The sequence below is a fragment of the Coenobita brevimanus genome, chromosome 40 (genome assembly GCF_032717465.1).
Source record: "Coenobita brevimanus isolate Jiangsu-jjx chromosome 40, ASM3271746v2, whole genome shotgun sequence".
Lineage (NCBI taxonomy): Eukaryota > Metazoa > Arthropoda > Malacostraca > Decapoda > Coenobitidae > Coenobita > Coenobita brevimanus.
The window spans coordinates 13,386,054-13,407,819 of NC_136993.1; the positions used below are offsets into that span (position 1 = coordinate 13,386,054).

The window sequence follows — 21,766 nt, forward strand, 5'->3', positions numbered from 1 at the left end:
TGAGGCACATTGCACAGGACTAGGAGGAGGCGGTACAGCTGATGTAGAAGTTCCCTGCTTTAGCACAGTTAGAACAGACTAGGTTGGTGGAAATGCAGCCATGGTTGTTTGGTCTTACTCATATCACCTCAGGCATTGCTCCAGGTGGATCCACTTCCTCTCTGGTGTGATCCACGCTCGTCATAACTGTCGTGCCTTATTCTGGTAGATACATAAAATCTTCCTTTGGCGATCTTTGAAGTCTGGAGATCTTGATTTTCGCGTTGTTTGAAGACTGGGGACATACGCTATACCAATTTGTTCAAGCAAGTCATACAGCTTGTTGTAATCCTCCTTTGTCAGATTATGGTGAATTTCAGGATCTATCTCACCTCTTCCGAGCAGAATGAGTCGTGTTCGGGAACTAGGTCCAGCCAAATTCCAGTTGTAACGAGTGACTTTAAAACTTCTTGGGTAAATGAATCATAATTCTGTGGTCCTCCTAGGAATAAATTTGTTCATTCGTTCGCTTCACTCTAAACCTTCCTGAAATGTATCCCATCGATTTGGGAGACTGTTTGGGTAGCATCATCGTGGAGGACTTCGTCTTTCTTAGTCATGATCCTGATGAAGTGCTCTTTCATTAATTCGTCCTCCTTATGCAAGGCGAAGCAATGTAGTTTTTGTCAGTGTGTGTCTGTATCTGTTGCCAAAATATTTCGAAATATTGTGGATGAATTTTCACCAAACCTTCAGAAAATAGCAACAAAGTGGATGTGCAGAAACCTATTTCTTTCGGTGAGGATCTGATAAAAAAAAAAAAAAAAAAAACGACCGAATGCCAGCTGCTATATGTTTCTTAGTATGGATTGGCTTTTTGTGAAACACAGCTGCTGAATCCTGTAGGGTTTTGCGAATTGTCTTTTAATTTGGTTTGTAGGTAACTTATACCTTAGCCAACAACGTATTTTGGCGGGCGATTAGCATTCGGCGCCTCAATGCTTTTGTTTCAAATATTCATTTTATACTCATTTACTTTATTACTGAGGGAATAATATTTAGGGCTTCTGGCTTTTGAATTCTCCTTTTTTGCCTTTTAAAAAATACTGATCAATTCTTTCCCACCGTAATGGAAGGCGCAGCTTGACAGCAAGGCAATGTTGAGGTTGAGTTGTGGTAAAGTTGGTGATATGGTTGTGTTAGGGTCAGTGATAAGGATGATTTGTAGCTGGGTCGGTGATAAGGTTGGTTTGAGGTAGCGTCGCAGATAAGTGTGAGTTGAGGATGGAGCAGTTAAAAGATTGATTTTAGGCTGGGTTGGTGATAATGATGAGTTTTTGTTGGATGGTTATAAGGAAGAGTTGAGGAAGGGTTGATGATGCCGGTAAGTTTCAGCAGGGCTGGTGATAAGACTGAGGTAAGATAGGGGTCAGTGATACGTTTGCTGTGAGGTAGGATTGGAGGATTAGGTTCAGATGTATGGTTAAAAAATAACACAAAAGAGTATGTTAAAAGAAAGAAGTTATGGTTGGGAAGAGGTTTCACTAGTGGTGATGCATTTTCGGGATGAGGGAGAGACTCGTGAAAAGAGAAGGGCTAAGAATACCACGTCTATAATGGAATACCATGGGCAATGTATGTTCAGTTTGCTGAATAACCCATACATAACTGATATGGGGAAAAAGATTTCTGAATTATACCCCAAAACATCACTTATTTTTTTGTTTCACAAGAAGGTCCAGGTTATGTAAGATTGATCTGTTCGGGGTAGGTTAGTGTAGTCTGTTGTTATTCATTTTGGTTTCCCGATTGAAAATAGGTTTGGTTAGGCTAGAATACTGTTAAAACAGTAAGAATAATAATCCTGGGGAAGTACAATTTCGCATGCTTTGGTAAAAAAGCTAAGAGTATGGAGAAGGGGAGGGAGGTGCAATATGAAAGGAAATGTAAACTGAGGTTAAAAATCGTTATAATGTAACGAGATCGCTTTTTGGAATGTTCACTTTTGTTATGGATTAAACAGTTGTTCATCATTGTTGGATAATTATTCAATTTTTAAATTAATTATTTAATTAATTAATTTATTTCAATAATGAAAACTGAAATTTAGAAAGGTTCCTATGGATGCTAAAGTAACGTCCAAAGGAACAAGTTTTCACTGTAGATCATGTCCGTTTTTGAAGGATACCCACTTAGGCTCAGTGGCTGCCAAAGTTAAGTCCAAAATATCCATAGGTTAGGTACAAAGGATACAATTATCTTATTGTATCTTTTTATGAGTAAACTAATATAAAGTTTAAACAAACTACTCCAGTTGATAATTTATCATGTGAAAAACAAAGGTGGATATTAAAAATCAATCTTCACCCACGTCATTACGGAAGTGATTGTAAAGCTGTTGCACGAGTAGCCAGCATGGAGTAAGTGGTAATTTACACGTGATGGTGTAATGGAAATGTCTTCAAGTGGTAAGTCGTGACATTCAGGTGCTAAATGACATGTGGGGAGTATGAAGAGGACCTTGGGGCAAATGTTTTTGTTTAACCCATTGGCGCCCAGTGTCCTCTATAAAGGAAGGAACTGGGCATTTTCAAAATTTTATAAAGTAGGGGACCCTGGGGTAAGGACCTATGAGTTTCGCCACTATAAGCCGACAGGCAGAAGACAATACGCTTAGTGCTTTTCCAGCAAAATCCCTCGCACAGGAACGCTTAGCATTAATGGGTTAAGATATGGGACTGGTAGGAAGTTATAGGAAGGGGATGATGGCTTGGTGAAGAGTATATAGTATCTTTCTACGAGAATGAGAAGTGATTAAACTTGAATCGAAGTGTGAACGGATAAGTTATTATTAAGTATCCATTCCATCACCATCTTCTGCAAGAAAGTGTCACCCATATCGTCGACATATTTATCATTATCATTGGAATAATAAAACTATATCTTGTCTTTTGGTCTTCTTTCTGTCACTCACAAAATAGTTGGCTAGATGGGGAGGGAATTGAAGCATTTAATTATAGTCTCTTCTTTAATCCTTCTTCCCAAAGATACAGTGAACCACAACTCTAGTAACACCAACGCATGGAGATTGGAATATTTGTTTGGATGAAGATAATATAATGATTGCATTTTTCTTGACACAAGGAGCAAATTATCGGCCGTGGAGAAAATGAATGGCCTGGAGGACGTGGCGGAGAAAGAGAAGGTGTGGCTGGGTGCTTTGCTGGGGTGGGTGCTTCGCGGTGATATCGCTCAGTGCTCACTGCTGTTTGCTGTGGACTATCTGTTCCTGACGTCTTCACTCATAAAAATGCTTGATTCGTTACCTCACCCAAGACAGGTTAGGTTGAAGTTTGGCTGACATCAACACATTGTTCAACTATTTAGGTAGGGCGGGCTTCTTTTATTTATGTTCGGCTATATTTCAGTAGTGATAGTAATTTATAATAATGCTTGCCACTCATAAAAACTCACAAGTGTAGGACTATCATTTTTTAGAACCCAATATGATGAGTATTATCGTCTCTCGTAGCCAAAAGGAAATTATTAAGAGATGAACGGTACTCTGGAGGGCAGAAATGTTTATTTTGTCTCTGCTAACCTTTATTTAAAAAAGAGTTGTGCACATGAATCCTCCTCTGTTATAAAACTGTGTGTGTGTGTGTGTGTGTGTGTGTGTGTGTGTGTGTGTGTGTGTGTGTGTGTGTGTGTGTGTGTGTGTGTGTGTAAAACCATCAGTTGTCTTCTCTGATTTACTGCCATCCTTATCACTAATGAGTGCCATCATAATTCATCACCAAGATGACCCTTCTTCCCTCACAAAGATGTGATGATATTTGAATGATCCAGAAACAACAGAAAACAAAGCAAGAATGAGGGATGACCATCAACAGCATGTCCAGTGAAGTAGAGAAGTCAGTCATTCACATATAAATCGCCTCCAAAATCTTCTCTATATCTCACATGTTTTACCCACATATTTCGTGTGTGTGTGTGTGTGTTTTTTTTTCATACAACTGCCAGATAGTAAATTCGCTGAGTATCTCGTTTTAATGAAGGAAACAAAACAACAAAAAAGTCTTCAAAAACCAGTGTGTGCTCCGTGCATACTGACCCAATCAACTAGATTCCCTGTTAGTTCCCTAGCCACATTAATTTCAGTATCCTGCTTTCTCATACACTCATTTAATAGTTAGTGTGTGTTACTTTATTTCCAAGTTGGTGCTGGTGAAAGAAGCAGACGACCTATTGAAAGCCCTGTGGAGTGGTGAGCTTTGTCGAGCCTATCTCTTTCTTCTCCACAACCCTCAACCTCTGCTGGCCTTTGGTGACCGCCACCTCAGAGCCTGGGACTACTACGGCAAGTGAGTGGAAAACTCACTTTACAATTTCTAATATCCAGTTTACTACTGTAATATCAAATGGTTTACTAAAAGCTACACCTTCCGTCTTCTTATATTAATTGTTTGCCAATTGACAGACAACATTACTCAGCTTGTGAAGAAAAGAGCAGACCACCCCATTATAAAAAAGCTTTTTTTTCAAGCTTCATAATTATGTATGATGTCAGTGAGAATAAAACTAAAAAGGCATCATTACGCTGAAGGAGTTAAAATTAGTCACCCAGTGATTTCTCTATTCATGATAATCCTGTACTCCTGCAGGTATGTCGTTGTTGGGTTCAGCCTTGAAGAATTTGATGATTTCACTCAAACGAAGAAAGGAAGGAAAACTCAGCACATTGTGGGCATTGTGCAGGTGACGTATAAGTATTCCTGAGATAAATTCAATGTAAAATATTTTTAGAACTCTCAGTACATATATATATATATATATATATATATATATATATATATATATATATATATATATATATATATATACAGGGTGTTCGGAATGTCCTTAAGTGGTTTTAAATATTTATTTAACCAAAACCATAGAAGATAGAATGATAATTTTTTTTTTGGTCAAAATGTTGAGTACACAATGGATTTTCCTATACGTGTTACAAAAGTTCATTGTGGAGTTTAGTTCACTGGAGTTCAGTGGAGTTTAGATGTGCGTTCATTGTGCAATGAGAAGTTTCCAGGCAGATGGATTGGGCGTGATGGGCCGATTTCGTGACCAACTTGGTCTTGTGATGTTACCCCCTTGGAGTTCCTCCTTTGAGACTACGTAAAAGATGAAGTCTACAAAACACATGTTCCAAACAATGGCATCCTTCATGAGCTGATAACGAAAGCCAAATATAAGGTCACCAGTGATATGCTGGGGGTCACATATGAAACTGATCGTCAGTTGGATATGCTAAGGGCCACAAAAGGAGCCATCATTGAACTTTTCTAACATATATAAGAAAACTCTATTGTGTACTCCATACTATGGACAATCCGCATCATTCTATCCCTAATGGTTTTGGTAAATAAATATTAAAAACCACTCAAGAACTTTTGCGAACACCATATATATATATATATATATATATATATATATATATATATATATATATATATATATATATGAGAAAGAGAGAGAGAGAGAGAGAGAGAGAGAGAGAGAGAGAGTGAACACAGTTAAAATCTTGGGGGCGCAACTTTCAGGGTCATATGCCGCCGGACAACAAGGTAATGGACGCCACAAATAAAATACGCGTGTTCAAAATAAGGTAAATATCCGTTAAAATATATGAAACAGGGAAAATAAAAGAATAGTTAAAAAAATACTAATTACTTACAAAAGTGGAAAGAGGCCCGCTTCCTGAAGAAAACTAAAAACATCATTAAAATCGCTAGAGGCTCCACCAAGCATCGAGGACAGACAGTAGGCACCATCTGCCCCCTTATGCCTACGGAGGAATCTCTGACGTAGGTCCCCCAGACTTGGACACTCTATCAGCAAGTGACGGGCAGTAAGGGGAACAAGGCAATCGTCACAATACGGTCAACTCTGGAACTGTCTCCCTCTGTCCGTATTTCCTGCTTCCTATGATCTCCAGTCTTTCAAACGCAGTGTGTCCAGGCATCTCGAAATGATCGGATCTTGAATTTGGCTCTCTCTTGTATTTTGTTTTTCCCTTGGAAAGTACAGTTTTGCAGGCTTGTTGCCTTTGGTTCCTTCTTCCTCACATAAAAAAAAAGGTCCCACCACTCATCAAGAATGCATGTGTAAGATGGGAGTGCCCAATGGAAAGCCTGGTAATGGCTACCTCCAGTCACTGAGGAACTGAGAGAAGAACCCTTGGCACAGCCACTCTCTGAAAAATTTCCTTTAGTTTGTTATGAGCAAAACGATCCCAGTGTCTCTGCCAACCATGAATCGCGTATCACATGTAAGGTGTTACATCAGAAGTGGGAGGTAGTCGGTAGGTGGCCATCGAGATGAAGCAGCTTTAGCTAAAGTATCTGCCCTCTCATTGCCAACCACACCAACATGTGCGGGAATCCAAGAAAAGTCCACATGATGCCCACCACGACCAAAAAGAAAAGCGACTCTAAAATTAATAAGGCCAGTGGGTCGGATGCATTAAAAGACTCCAGTGCAGAGAGAGCACTACAAGAGTCACTGAAAAATCACAAAAGGATATTGGGGGAGAGTAAAAATGATTTGCAGAGCAAATATAATTCCAGTCAGTTCTGCTGTACACTCTGAAGTAACACCAGGAAGGCTACCCCTCCTACTAAAAGAAGGGAAGACAACACCAAAGCCCACTCCAGTAATAGTTTTCGAGTCATCAGTATAGACAGGGACAGAAGACTTATGAATGGAGGCATGTTCTAAAAAGTGTGAGAGACACATCTGAGAGGGAAGTAAGCCATTTTTTTCAACAATGGACCTACAGAATGTCACCTGAGGGAGTAGCCAGAAACTCACCCTCGGGATCCGATGTGGACAGACTGCCAGCCTTGGAACTAAGAGGGCTAACGTAACAGACCAGACCCTGTAACCAAAGGGCTTTGGGAAATAGGTCAGGAGGTATAAATAGATGATCGTGTATCCTGGGAGACAATGGCACAAGAAACAGAGTCTGGAAGGCAGGGAAGACGATACCAACATCTCATCATCAATGATTGGTGATGCAAAGCCAGAGGGAGGGCATCAGCATTCACCAACAAACTCAAAATCGGGGATGACTTAAATACCCCAGCTGCCAATCGTACACCACCATGAAGCACAGAATCTAATATCCAGAGATGAGCAACTGTTGCAGAGGAGTAGACCTCACATCCATATTCAGGTCTAGAAAGGATAAGAAATCTATGCTAGAGTAGGGGGGTCTGATGATCAGCATCTCAAGTATGTCTCAAAATCCTCAGAAAATTCAAAGCTTTCATAAAAGTTGTCATCACAGAATGAATATGAGGAACCCAGGATAGTCGTCTATCAAACAGAAGACACCAAAACCGAGTCTCTTCACACAGGATATTCTACGACCATAAAGATACAAGTCAGGGTCTGGGTAAACCCCCCAAAGACAACAGAAATGCATAGCTACTGTCTTTTGTAAAGAAAAGCAGAAGCCACAAGACTCAGCCCACTCCAAAATTCTGTTAAGAGCTGGCTGCAACCTCCTGTCTATCAGAGACATCCTAGATGTGGTGAAGGAAACTGAGAGGTCATCTGCATATAATGAGCCTCACACACCAGCAAGGAATACACTGACTGCACTGTTGATGGCCACAACAAAGAGAGTAACACTAAAGATACTTACCTGTGGTACCCCATCTTCATGTGCACAAGCATTAGAAAGCACTCCTCCCACTCGGAACCTTAACCCTTTACCCGTGGGGATGGCTGGACCACGCTGTGTCCCTCCCGCAGGGATAGCAGGAAATCTAGGCAATACACGATAATTTAGCCACTTCCAGGTCAATGTAAGTATCACTTAGTTCTTTCTCTTTTTTTGTATATATTTTTTAGTATGAGAATAGGTCATATGGGACATTTCAATTGGTAAAGAACAGGGAAAATTAGCGATCAAGTTCATGTGTGGTGTTGCCAGGTGATAAATTAGCTACCGTACTTCATGGCCAATGGCAATATCAATTAGCCTGTTCCCTTTTATATACATATATTTTTTTGTATTAAAACAGGACATAGGGCACATTTAAATAGAAATAGCAAATGGAAAAAAACGGCCAGGAGTTGTGTTGTGCGGCCAGGCTGTAACTAGGCGGGGGAGGGGGGAGGAGAGGGGAGGTGGGGAAGTGAGGCAAACAGAGGAAAAATGGCTAAACTGGTAACACTGGATGTGAGTGCTAGCGGTATTAGCAGCGCTGCCTATAGCTACACACTGACAGTACTGATAGATGATTAAAGACCACACTTGAAAGCCCGGGAAATTTTAAAAATCCCTCGATCACAGAAGTGACATCCCATGGTATGGTACTTGTGTAACGAGGGTCACGGTAGTGACAGCCCACAGGTAAGGGGTTTAAAAACAGTTAGATAAATCTGCTGAACAAAAATAGATGAGCAGTCACGAAGACCAAATTCATGAAGAGAAGGTAAAGTGCCGTGATGCCACGCAGTGTCGCATGTCTTCTTCAGATCAAAGAAGACAGTGACCTGGTGTCAGTTAGTCGAGAATGCCTAACAGACAGAAGATTCCAAGGACAGTAGGGCATCAGTGGTAGATCGCAATTTACAAAAACCGTACTGCATTGATAAGAAGTAATTGCCCCTCTCTAAGTACCACATGAGCTGGCCATTTACCATCTTCTCCAACACCTTCCAAACACAAGAGGTCAGAAAGATGGGATGATAATTTGTTAGCTGTAGATGATCCTTTCTGGGCTTAGGGATGGGGATAACCACAGCAACACACCAAGAGGACGGAAACTCACCAGTACACCAAATTCTATTATACAGTATAGTGCCAGTAAAAAGGAAAATGATTTGTCAGACATATGACGTAAAAAGACATATGAATATCATCACAGCCTGGAGATGATCATGGCACTGTGATAAAGCTGCCCCAAGCTCAGAAACAGAAAAGAGAACATTGTAAAATTCACCCCCAGAAGATGTGAAGCTGAGGCTACAGGATTCCAGTCACTGACATTGGCATGCTGAAGGCTGTTCAATGTCATTCTTAGACACACCAACAAAATGATTGACAAATAATTCAGCAGCAGCAAAGTGATCAGTCACAACCCCACCTGCATCATATAAAACAAGAGGGGAAGGAACAGGAAATTTGCCAGTATTATTTCTGACCCAATTCCACACTTGGGTGAGAGAAGTCCTCGAGAAAAGGGAGGAAACATACTCTCGCCATGAAGCATGTCTGGCCTCCTTCAAAACGCGACGTGCATGACCATGTGCCCTCCAAATAGCCCTTAAATACTGAGTGTCCCCTTGATGGTGGTGAAGCTGAAAGATGGCGACCCATTTGGCCCTCATTGCAGAGGTGCATTCAGGGTTCCACCAGGGAACTGATGTTTTGGAAATCGACCAGACGTCTTGGGAATCAATAAAAGAGCTGCTCAATGCATTACATCAGTTTTATATGCCACTGCCTCATCAGCACTATGAAAACTGTCCACAGTGCGGTCAGTGGAACATAACTCCCTGAAGAGTGGCCAGTTTGCCTTATCCAGGCACCAGCGAGTACGACAACATTGTGACTGACACGCAGCAGAAGTTAACCCGCCCCGTCCCGGCAACTTTTCGACCACTGGTACCCCCCAATCCCGGGCAATTTTCGACCTTTTTTTTTTTTGCTTAAACTTTCGCTTTTGGTCAGAAACAATGGCCGGTGGCAAAGAAAGTGGTCCCTGGGGTCCCTAATTAGCTTAACCAGGTATGCGATGGTCCCACCTGGCCCCGTGTTCTCCCTATGCGGTGTGAGCATCAAACGTTTTCTATGGTATTATAAGTTTGGGAAACCAATGAAAGTAAGTAGAAATGAATTTATTACAAACATAAAAACATGTGATAAAAGAGTATATTGGATTTTATACAAAAATAGAGCAGAAATAACCATTGTACCATCGTGAGAAACGAGCAAAATCGGCCAACTTGGTTCCCATGAATCGCTAACATTCTAAAATCATGATACATATAATTTTTTTTACTTACATAATACTTCTACAATAACATTATACCATTTTACATTATATTGAACTGTTTTTACGTATTCACAGGCCTTTTGATAACATTTAGTGTAATGCTAGCGCTAATTTACGTAGTGAATGAACTCGCTGTGACTGATGTTTCAACTCGTATTGTGCTTTTTCTACTAACATAATACCTTTCTAATATTATTATACACTTTTAAACTTTATAGAACTGTTTTGAGATTATTTCAGGCCTTACGTAAATATATAGCGTAATAATAGCGCATAGTAACACACACGGTGAAGTCGCTATGACAACTAATTCAACTTACAACCTATTTTTTTACTTATATAATTATTCTACACTAACATTGCACATGTAAACACTTGATATAATTGATATTACATCATTTCTGAACGTAAGATGGAACTTAGCGTCATATTTGCGCGTACTTACACAGGGAGTGTTATCGCGATATCATTTGTTTCATCTTACACAAGTAATCAACTTATAAAATACCTTACTACTAACATTACAACATCATCCACTGTATATAATTCCTATCACATACTTACTGACCAGAATGTGGGTGTAATCGTGACATCAATTATGACAACTTACAGTAATGTTCAACTTATACGTTTTATTCATGCTAACATTACACCCGTTTCCACTTTATTTCCTTGCTATCACATATTTACTGACCAGATTTACACAGTGGGTGTAGTTTTGATAACAATTCTTTCCACTTACACTAATTCTCATCTTATACATTACTTTTCTGAAAAAATAACACCCGTTTCAACTTTATATTTGACTTAGCACCTACTGACTGGCCTTACCATTATCATGAGCGTCATTTCGCCTTCCCACACAGTTTCAGAAGTGTACGAGATTATGGTATTCCTTGAAACAAGGCTGAAGGCACAACGCAACATTGCACTCGACACACTCGTATCTTGTGTCTTTTCTCTGCGTTGATGGCCTGACTGTCGAGTGCTTACATACATGGCAGCGACGCTAGGGTTTACGACGGTTTGGTTCGGAAGGGATTGCGCTGGGGTAGTGGCGGGCTGCAAGACGTAGGGGAGTCTGAGCAGCACGGGGGGCGCGGGGGCGGTGTGGGGGTCTTTCCTGGGCATGCTTGGCGATTATTTCACGTGCCAGCTCCCTCACAAACCCCTCAAAGGTCTCGGATACTCCGGTGGTCATTGCGTGCAGGTAGTGGGCGTTCAGGACCGTGATGTCGAGCAAGTGGAAAAAGAGTTTCTTGTACCACTTCATCGTTGTCCTGGCACAGTCAACACTTGAAATCATCGAGTCTGACTGATCAACTTGCCTCATGTTCAGATTATAGGCAAGTACAGACTCTGGTTTCCATACGTTGCGCCTCCTCTCGCTACAGTGATCCACGGAGTCTGTGCGGTGCATCAGGGGGCTGTGAACAGTTGATAGGAGGCAAACTTCCCTGTTGTGGTTCCACAGGGTTGCAAGGATGTTATTGGCCTGGAAGAAAACCACCTCATTCTTGTCAAGTTTCCTCCCTATCTTGACCATATGGCGACGGTTTCTCTTGACTGTACCACAGACTCCGGTGTCGTGTTGGTGGAGGAACCTAGCGAGAAGAGGGCTAGTGTACCAGTTGTCCAGGTACAAAACATGACTACGATGAAGGTACTCTTCTATCATTGTCTTCACCACGGCCCCAGAGAGTCCTATACTCCGATCTTCTATTATATCTGTCTGTGCGCCCGTGTACAAGACTATGTCTTGCACATAACCAGTCTTACAGTCACACATAACAAAGATCTTGAACCCGAAACGGTGTCTCTTGCTGGGTATATACTGCCTAAAGGAAATATTGCCTCTCCACAACACAAGACTCTCGTCTATGACGAGGTCTCTGTAGGGATAAAATGAGGAGCAGAACATTTCCCGTAAATGATCAAGTACCAGCCTAATTCTCCTCATTTTATCGGTGTTATTTGCATTGGCTGGATCATCTGCATCAAAAAAGTGGAGGCGGCCGAGAATAAACTGAAATCTATTACGACCCATCACCTTTCCAAAGAAAGGTGTTAGGATGATTGGGTCCGTTGTCCAATAGGCAGGAATTTGATTTTTCTTCACCACACCCATCAAGATTACCAGGGCCAAAAATAGGAACATCTCTGATATAGTCACGGGAAAGTCATACTGTTCTGCATGCTTGCTTGTGGTTCCTAGGCGTTCGTTTTCAAGGCGCTGGGATTGTGAAAATATATTCGTCTGTTCTACTATGCGCCCAACAAACGCCTCATCAAAAAACAAATTGAAAAAATCTAAACGTGACAACCCAGCATTTACACCTGGAGCCGTGCAACCTGACCGCCACTCCTCAGTGAACTGGTGAATGATGGGAGTAAAATTACTCCCATCCTCCCAGTTCCACGTGACACCACCGTCTCCAGCCACGTCACCATCGTCCCCTTCGTCAGGGTGGGGAGGTGAGGGTGGTGGGGGAGGTTGGGGAGGTGGAGAGCGGCGCCTCTCATCACTCGCACTTCTCTTCCCTCTCCCTTTTCCTTTACCCTTTCCCTTCCCTTTCTTTCCTTTCCCCACATCCTGGGGCTGTGGGGAGGAAGTTTGGGCATATTCAGGGGCGAAAGAAGTGCTGGGGAGTGACTCAACCTCCTCTCCCCTAGGCCTACGAGCACCACGTGCTCGTGCTGCCTCCCTCCCACCAATGGCCCCTTCACCCCGCACTACCCCCACACCACTCTCACTTTCACCCAGCGCTGCCGCCACAACACTTTCCCTTTCTCCCAGCAATCCCACCACACCACTTGCTACTTCCCCAGACAAAGTACTTGAACCATACCTTAGGTGTCGTCTCGCCCCACCTTCTGATCCACGTGGTGATATTTTTCCTTTCCCAACCACTCGGCGATATCACGTCCTAGCCCTCCGTCATCCTCATCGTCCTCATCCTCGTCCTGATCAGAATCGTGATGGAGAGATAGCTGTGCACGTGGTTGGGGAGCAGCCTGGCCTTCCCTTGCCTTACGGTATGTCACATACCGCGTTTTTCGGGGCGAAGAGACCTCCTCATCACTGCTACTTATTTCTTCCTCTGGCTGGACGTAATCGCGATCCACCACATCATCATCGAGTGGAGAATCACTGTCTCCAGTGAAGGCTTCCAGGACGGATGCAATTTGCTCATCTGAGAGACCTTTCTGCGCCATGTCTGACCTGGGTCACTGCTGGCAGGTGAGTGACCGACACAAGGGCGAGCGCGGGTCACGCAGGGTCTAGGACGCTGCCCGCCTGGCGGCAGGTAGGGGAGGCTTGGGTACCCGGGCGAAACGAAAATCTCCCGCGAATTTTGAAATTTGTGGAAATTATGAACCTTGCAATTGCAGGACGTTGAAGTACGTCCTCGGGACTGGCTGTGACAAAACGTGAGGACGTGGAAGTACGTCCTCGGGATGGCGCGGGTTAAAAGAATTGGGAAGTGATCACTGCCATGCAAATCTGGCAACACATCCCATCTAAAATCTAAACAGAAATAGCTGAGCACAGAGACAAATCAGTGGCCGCAAAAACACCAGTCTGACTATGAATGTACGTCATTTCACCTGAATTCAACACCCCCAACTCCTCATCCTCCACCAACGAAGCCAGCATAACATCTCTAGGGTTGGTCATACTCTCACTCCACAGAGGGTGACAATCATTCAGATCACTTAGTAAAAGAAGGGGTATGGAAGGTCACGAATAAGGCAGACAAGATCTACCTTCTCAACAGATGCATATGGAGAGAGGTAAAGACTACACAATGTATGTTGATGGTGAAGGTAAATCTGAATGACAACAGCCTAAAAGTCTCAGACAAGTGAATGGGACATCACAGTGAACTAGGATAGCAGCACCACCATGATGTCTCTGGCCAGGAAGAGGATCAGAATGAAATACATGGTACCAGGGGGACCAGAAGGAGCAGCATTCTCAGCCATGGTCTCCTGGATGCATATGCTATGCACACTAGGGAATAGCGGACAATAAGAATACGCAATTCCTCCCGACTAGCATGTAAACCACAACAATTCCATTGAAATACAGATCCCATAATGGAGTGGCATTATATCGTGTTAATTTTAATACCAGAGTTCTGGACACTGGCAACCTTGACGGGTGTCCGAGTACCTGGACAAGGGTTATTAGTGACAGGTTTTCTAACCACAGCTGACCCCCAGGAGGAGGAACCCAAGATACCTGGTTTTGTAGACAGGAAAGGGGAGGAAGAAGAAGGCCGAGCAATGGTCTTCTTCTGTGGTGGAGTGAGAGATGGTTTGGTAGGGGGACTGCAAGCTGCCTTAGCCAGAACAGGGCAGGCAGTGCCATCACAAGGAGAAGCACGATCAGTAGCGCACCCCAGAGTACTAGGATCGCAAGAAGGCAAGGCATCATGCAACGGAGGAGGCGCATCAACAATCCGAGCATCACCACTGTTTGGTGAGGTACAGACCGTCAGCGAAATACTGCCATCAGCCTGCACTCACCCAGACTCCTGAGAACCCTGAAGAGAATGGGTAGTGGGCTCCCCAGCTGAAACCTTTGGTGGCAGGGCCTCAGTCTCTGAGCATTCTGAGGAGCCACGGCATTGCTTGCTATGCACAGGAGAGACTCGGATTTTTGGGATATGTCAGGACAAGGAGAAGCATCGGCATGGACATCAACCACCACCACTATGGAAGGGTGTCGACTCTCTGTCACTAAAATGGAGGCAGAAACATTAGTTGAAGCAGTTGGGTTACCACACGTCTTTTCTGGCTCTGAAGATGCACATGATGGTAGCATGCATCTGTCATTTGTTGCCCCTGCCCTGAACAAGGGTCCAGCCTTCAGTCCAGGAGCAGGGATGCATGGAAGAGGGAAGGCACCACTACATGCTGGTGGGAACCCCTCAGAATAGGCACTGCTTCCTCTATGTGTTGCCGCCACAGTAGCAACCCTCAACTGGGACATCTGTGACGACTGATTACCCCGAGAAGCAGGTGAGGCAGCATGAAGTGTTGTCTCGTTGTACTGTGGAACCTCCTTACAACGTGATAGAGCTGAAGCAAAGGTGACCCCAGGGTGGAAAAACATCCCTCTGACCCTTTCCTTTGCCTCTGCAAAAAATATCTTCTCATGGGTTTGTACTGACATGACATCATTCACAAACTTATACTGGTCACACTGTGTTGGTGAAGCTAGGTAAGCACCATGGCAGTTAATACATGAGGGGGGATTCAGGAAGACCATCTCAGCATATGAATTACCACCACAATTAACACACACTTTGGATGTTTCTACTACTAGACCTGCTGACATGCCCAAAACTTTGGCAGTGGAAGCATCTCCTAGGTCTTGGCACATATACATTGACCCGAAGGCGGTAGTAAGACGCCTCTAAGACATCAGGCAATGTCAACTGATCAAAGGTGACAATCAGTGACTGTGTGCCTGTCAATATCCTGTCTACCTTTTTCTTTATCCTCTCCACCTTCACTACTCTCTGGTCTTTTAGCTCATCCAGGAGGTCCTCCTCTGAGTACCTAAGGAACTCCTTAGAGAAGACAACATCTGGTTCAGAGTGGAATGACTGGTAACTGTAACATAACAGGAGGCTAAACATTGATGCCATGGATGTGAGCACTTTGACCAGCATCCCTGGCCTCTATAAGAGTGATCCATCTGCTTGTGGAAAACCCTTTGGGGATGACCCGCAAGCCTTGACCAAGTCACAATGAACCTTAAATGCATTAAAATCCCTGAAGGAGGAACCATCAACCAGCTTCAAAACTAGAATTTCATGTTTTGGTAAGGCACAAAGACACCAGGCATCATCTCAGTGAAGGGTGAGAGAACTTTCCTGGAGGGCTGTGTGCCGCTCCCTCAAAAGCGCTTCTTACCTCTGTTGCCCTTATGTGGTACAGGGTCAGCAGGAGCAAAGATGTGGCGTTGTTGGGGATTCATGGGCCTGGCCACCTGCCACACGAGGACGAAAAACCTTCATTCCCTCACCCCTTCACCCATCATGGAGCCCAACAAGGGAAGGCCATATGCCAGGGATGACACCACTGGCAACCGCAGAGGTAGCGAGGAAGTATATATGGGTAACCACTGGGGGACCTAGGCAAAGGTAACTCCAGGACAATAGGAACACCAGGCCCACCAGTACCCACTTGACCTTACCCAACGCATGACCAGCCGATTGACCTGGTCAGGCCCAACCAGGCCGCCCGTCTAGCAGGAATAAAGGACCAAAGAGGTGTATTGCTAGCTTCAGGACGCATTGTGCAGCATCAATCAACCCCCAGGACTTCCGTCTCCCAGAATTATTGGACGCCATGCACAACAAACACGTGGGGAGGCAAAAGTCCCGCCCTAGATAGCAAATGGGCAGGGACTAACATCACCAGCAGGCCTCCCTCACCAATGATGCAGGGGGTGCTTGGTCCATGTGGCCGACAAATGCTGAACCCTACAAAGGTAGGCATGCCTCCAAAGTAGGTGGCATAGCCAACCACGCTTCAAGCCCCACCACAACGTCAAGGAGACTCACCGCAGCAGAGAGAGAGAGAGAGAGAGTCCCGGGAGGAAAGAGCATTACACTGGGAAACGATAGATGAGGGAATTCTAAGCAAAAAATGTTATGTGGACATTTGTTCAAATCTCAGCCGTTAGGGAACTACAATTACTGATGACATTATTGATGAAATTTGGAGAACATTTGCTTCCATAAGGTAGCAGTAATTGTGGCTTTATTAGTTTTGAGATTTGGACAAATGTCCATATAAGTTTTTACTTAGAATTCCCTCATCTTTCATTTCCCAAAGTTATGCCCTTTCTTCCCGGGACACCCTATCTATCTATCTACAGCATATCAGTCTATATAGATAGATAAATAGACTGATAGTTACATACATTTTGTGTGTGTGTGTGTGTGTGTGTGTGTGTGTGTGTGTGTGTGTGTGTGTGTGTGTGTTTCTTCGTTGATATGTTGACATTCACTGGGAAATAGGAACACAAGATAGCTCGAGCACGTAAGTGAGCTAGACCTATTACATTTGTCATATTTTCACAGAAAGTTGATTCACTTGGAACTTCATCAAGTGTATGGTCACATATTAATGTGATTAACAGTCACGATATTGCTAATTATTGCATAAATCCATTTATAGTACTTAAAACTACATCCAGCAAGATACACATATTTGTGGATACCTTAAAATATTTTACATATGATTATATGTACAAATGCTTGGAGCTGTATATGGCAGAAATCATGATCCTAATCTTTTAATTGTTTCAGGATTTTTTTTTTTTAAGCAAGAAAGAACGAACCAAAGGCCAGGAACCCACAAACTATGTTTTCCAAGAAAAAAAAAAAAAAATATATATATATATATATATATATATATATAATATATATATATATATATATATATATATATAAGAGACTATTTCAAGATCCGTTCATTTCGAGATGCATGGACACACTGCGTTTGAAAGACTGGAGATCATAAGAAGCAGGAAATACAGACAGAGGGAAACAGTTCCAGAGATGACCTGTTGCGTAAATGAAAGACTTGGAGTAACGGTTAACTCTTGCATTAAAGAGTTGGACAGAAAAGGGATAAGAGTTTGTTGGTGGATGGGTGCTACCCATCCGATGTACAGGTGCAGGGATGAAACCAGACAGTTCAGAGGAGCAGTGACCATTGAAGTAGTAATAGAAAAGAGATAAAGATGCAACAGTGTGGTGAAGAGACAGAGTTTGAAGGGAGCCAGTACTAGGAGGAGAGTTAATGAGACGAAAAGCCTTTAACTCCACCCTGTTGAGAAGAGCTACATGTGGGGAGCATCCCCACACATGGGAGTTGTACTCTACACAGGGGCGAATAAAACCTGTGTATAAAGTCAGCACCTGTGGAGGGGTAAAGAAGGTATGGAGTCGGCTTAGCAGATTTTTCAGATGTGATATGATCTTTCCTAGATAAGTCCCTAGTGAATGAAACCCTAAGCATGTTCAAGGATGATGCAGGGTTGAGGTGGATATTATTAAACATTAATGGGTACTCCTGTGGAAGAGTTTATCGGGTTGATAGGTGCAAGAACTGAGTCTTTGATGCATTAAAAACAACAAGATTCCTTTTGCACAGTCAGAGATTCGAGCCAAGTCAGACATTAGGTTTGCCATACCCTTATCTCTTGTTTGTTGAAGTAATTGCTGAGATGGACGTTGCGGGAACCGAAAGGAAAGGTGAAGGGTAGAATCATTAGCGTACAAGTGGATAGGGTTAGATGTACAGCTTTGAAGGTCATTGATGAATTTAAAAAAAGAGAGTTGCTGATAGGACAGAGCCCTGAGAAACACTACTGTTGGTAGATCTAGAAGAAAGATGGCTATGCACAACAGCAGCTATAGAACGACCATAAAGGAAGCTATAGATGAAGGAACAGATACAAGAATAGAAACCATAAGAGGGCAGTTTGGAAATTAAAGATTTATGCCAGACTTAATAGAAGGCCCTTGAGATGTCTAGTGCAATGGCAAAGCTTTCGCCAAAGTCCCAAAAGGAGGATCACCAGGAGTCTGAAATGTTGGTGAGATCGCCAATGGTGCATCCCTGACAGAACCCATATTGATGATCAGAAAAAAGGTTGTGATAAGAAAGATACTTTAAAAATTTTCTGTTAAGAATAGACTCGAAAACTTGTGAGACACAGGATGTTAACGCAATTGAACGGTAGTTAGAGTTGGGAATGGTCACCCTTCTTTGGAACTGGCTGAGTGAAAGCAAACTTCCAGCAAGATGGAAAGGTACAAATTCATAGACAAAGACGAAAGAGTTTACCTAGGCAAGGTGTGAGCACAGAAACACAGCTCTTGAAGACAACAGGAGGGACTCCATTTGGCCCATATGCCTTGTTAGTATTCAGGCCAGTGATGGCAGAAAATACATCAGCTGAAGAAACTTTAATGCCAGCCATGAGGAAGTCAGAGGGGGGAAGTGATGGAGGAACAGCAACGGAATCGTCTAAGATGGAACTGAAGCAGCAGATTGGGTGCTTTCTAGAACTTTGTCCTTAAAGCTTCTACCTAGAACCAAGGATGCCTTCTACGGTAGGTATCAAAAGGATGATTTCTCCTGTGAGGAGATTGAGGAACGCTTGATGCAGCTCTGTAAACATTTGCAAGGAACAGTAAACCCTGTTGAAATTAAACATAAGTCTGAAATAAAGAAAAAAAAAACACTAACCAACTGGTTGGGAAACCTAAGTCGGAAAAGGCTAAGTATGTGCCTAAAGAAGAGATAGGTACTTTCCTTAGCTCTTTAAAGGCTGAGGATAAAATATTAAAGACAAGGAATAGACAAGCTGATGAAAAAAGAAAGTAAAACCTTCCATGGTAAACGACAGGAAAATTTTTGCATTTTGTGGGGAGCAACATTTCAGTGCATCTTGTCAACATTATCCTGATTATGCTTCTAGAGTGGCTGTATGAACTCCGTGCATACTTCTGCAGACTGCAGGACTAAACCAATCTTTATTTCAAATGTAAAAGGAATCATCATCATAATGGTTTATGCCCATGGATGGAAAATGAGGTACCTGCAAGTGTCAATATGACAATTGAAAAGGGGAATGCTCCAGTAGTAATGCCAGCTGCAGTTCCAATAGCATATGTGAAGGTAGTGATTGAGAATAGAAACCTATTAGCATTCACTCTTTTTGATATGGGCGCTCAGAAAACCTTCATTTTTGCAGACAATGTGAAGAAATTAAAGTTATCTATTACTAGCAAGGTAAATCTAGCCATTGCAGGATTCTTAACTACTAAGGAAGCTCAGTCTTTTGATTTAGTTAGACTTGTAATACAACTAGGCAGACATAAATGCCGTATTTCTGCAGCTGTATTGAATAATATGGAGACAAGTATATATATATCAAGGGACTGAAGGAAACCTCTGATCATCTACAAAGCTTAATGATAAAGTTGGCTAAACAGAATGTGGAATCAGATACTGTGGGTCCCCCAAAAAATGATAATTGGTTTTGAGGACTGTGGAAGATTCCTACATAGGACCTTCAAGAAGAATAAGTACAGTTGTTCAAGAGTCCAGGAGGTAACCTTGTTATGGGTCAGTTGCCTTTTCCAAAGCAAGAGGCTAAACTAGTAGACTCAGTCTTTGTTACCCCCACATAGGCAGTGATGGTAGCTAGAATAGGTGCTGAACTAGAACCCACTCAGATAAATGGCTTGCTGAATGAAAAAAAATGAATCAGTACACAATTTATAGGATCTAGATATTGCAGGAATACACTCTGAGGAATCAACCCCTGAAGATAAAATAACTTTAGATTTGTTTAACCAGTCAGTGGAATTTAAGGATGGACAGTATTCGGTAGGATTACCATGGAAACCAAAACATTCAGAGTTACCAGCAAATTACCAAGCAGCAAAAGCTCAGTTAATTTCTCTTCTAAGAAAGTTGAGAGATAAACCAGAACTTCTGACCTTATTTGATAATATTATAAAAAATCAACTGAAGAGTAAATTTACAGAAGAGGTATAATTCCCTGTTAACCATAAGGAGGGACATTATTTACCACATCATGCTGTAAGCAAGGATTCAGTAACTACTCCCATAAGGATAGTTTTCATTTGTAGCAGTAAAGCGTCCAAGGGATCAGCTAGCTTTAACGATTGCCTATACTCTGGACCTACACTAACGGAGAAGTTAGGGAATGTATTACTAAGATTCAGAGAGAAACCTTATGCTTTTACAGCAGGCATTAGTAAGGCTTTTCTCAGAATAGGATTGAGGGAGGAGGATAGGAAATTTACAAATTTCCTCTGGCCTCAAGACCCTCAAAATGAGGATAGTTCATCGGTGCTCTTTGGCTCTTGTGCTAGTTTTTTCCTACTTTGCAACACTTTAAGGTATCATTTTGGCAATGCCAAATGCCCTGAAATAGGGCAGGATTTTTACATGGATAATTTGCAAGGTGTTGCTGATACTGAGGCGGAAGCGTTGAAGGCTTATGAAGTAGCCAATTCCAAATGTGGGAAGGCAATATTGCCGTTACAGAGCTGGAATACAAATTCACCGCTTTTGAGGAATAAAATACAAGAGAACTCCAAATACTGACATTCCCCAAACTCAAAATGTGTTGGGTCTTAACTGGGATACAACAGCTGATGAAATAAGTATGAAGCCAATTAAGTTTTCCGATGTCTCTCTCACCAAGAGATCCTTGTTAAGTCAGGTCTCCACTCTATGTGACCCATTGGGATTGGTCAGTCCTATAGTTATTAAGGGCAAATGTTTAGTGCAAAAGGTTTGGCAAGAAAAGTTAGACTGGGACACTGAATTGGATGAGACATTGTGGAACAATAGAGTGATGACTATTAAAGAGTTGTCTTCAAAATTTAAATTTATGCATGTATCCTCTACACAAAACCCAGCTGATCTGCTCTCGAGAGGTTCGACTGTAAAGAGACTGATCAAAGATAACTTGTAGTTTAAAGGTCCTAAATGGTTACTCACTAAAGATTGGCCTGAGCAGAAACAGTATAGTATTGTGACGTTGGTGCAGTAAACTTAGATCATGTAGTACCTGAGGCAGAAGGAATTGACATTAGCAGATTCTCGTCAATAAGACAACTTATTGACACTATTAAATTAGTTGT

At 42.5% G+C, this 21,766-nt stretch overlaps 1 protein-coding gene across 1 annotated transcript in view; it reads left to right on the forward strand.

Moving 5' to 3' along the window:
- The first annotated feature begins 2,394 nt into the window (after positions 1–2,394).
- Positions 2,395–21,766, forward strand: part of LOC145396961 (putative glutamate receptor) — a 237,806-nt gene continuing 218,434 nt past the window's right edge. The window contains exons 1-4 of the mRNA XM_080270194.1: positions 2,395–2,399; positions 3,124–3,319; positions 4,198–4,343; positions 4,644–4,737. Coding sequence (XP_080126320.1) covers positions 2,395–2,399; positions 3,124–3,319; positions 4,198–4,343; positions 4,644–4,737 — 441 coding nt within the window. The remainder of the gene's footprint in view (positions 2,400–3,123; positions 3,320–4,197; positions 4,344–4,643; positions 4,738–21,766) is intronic.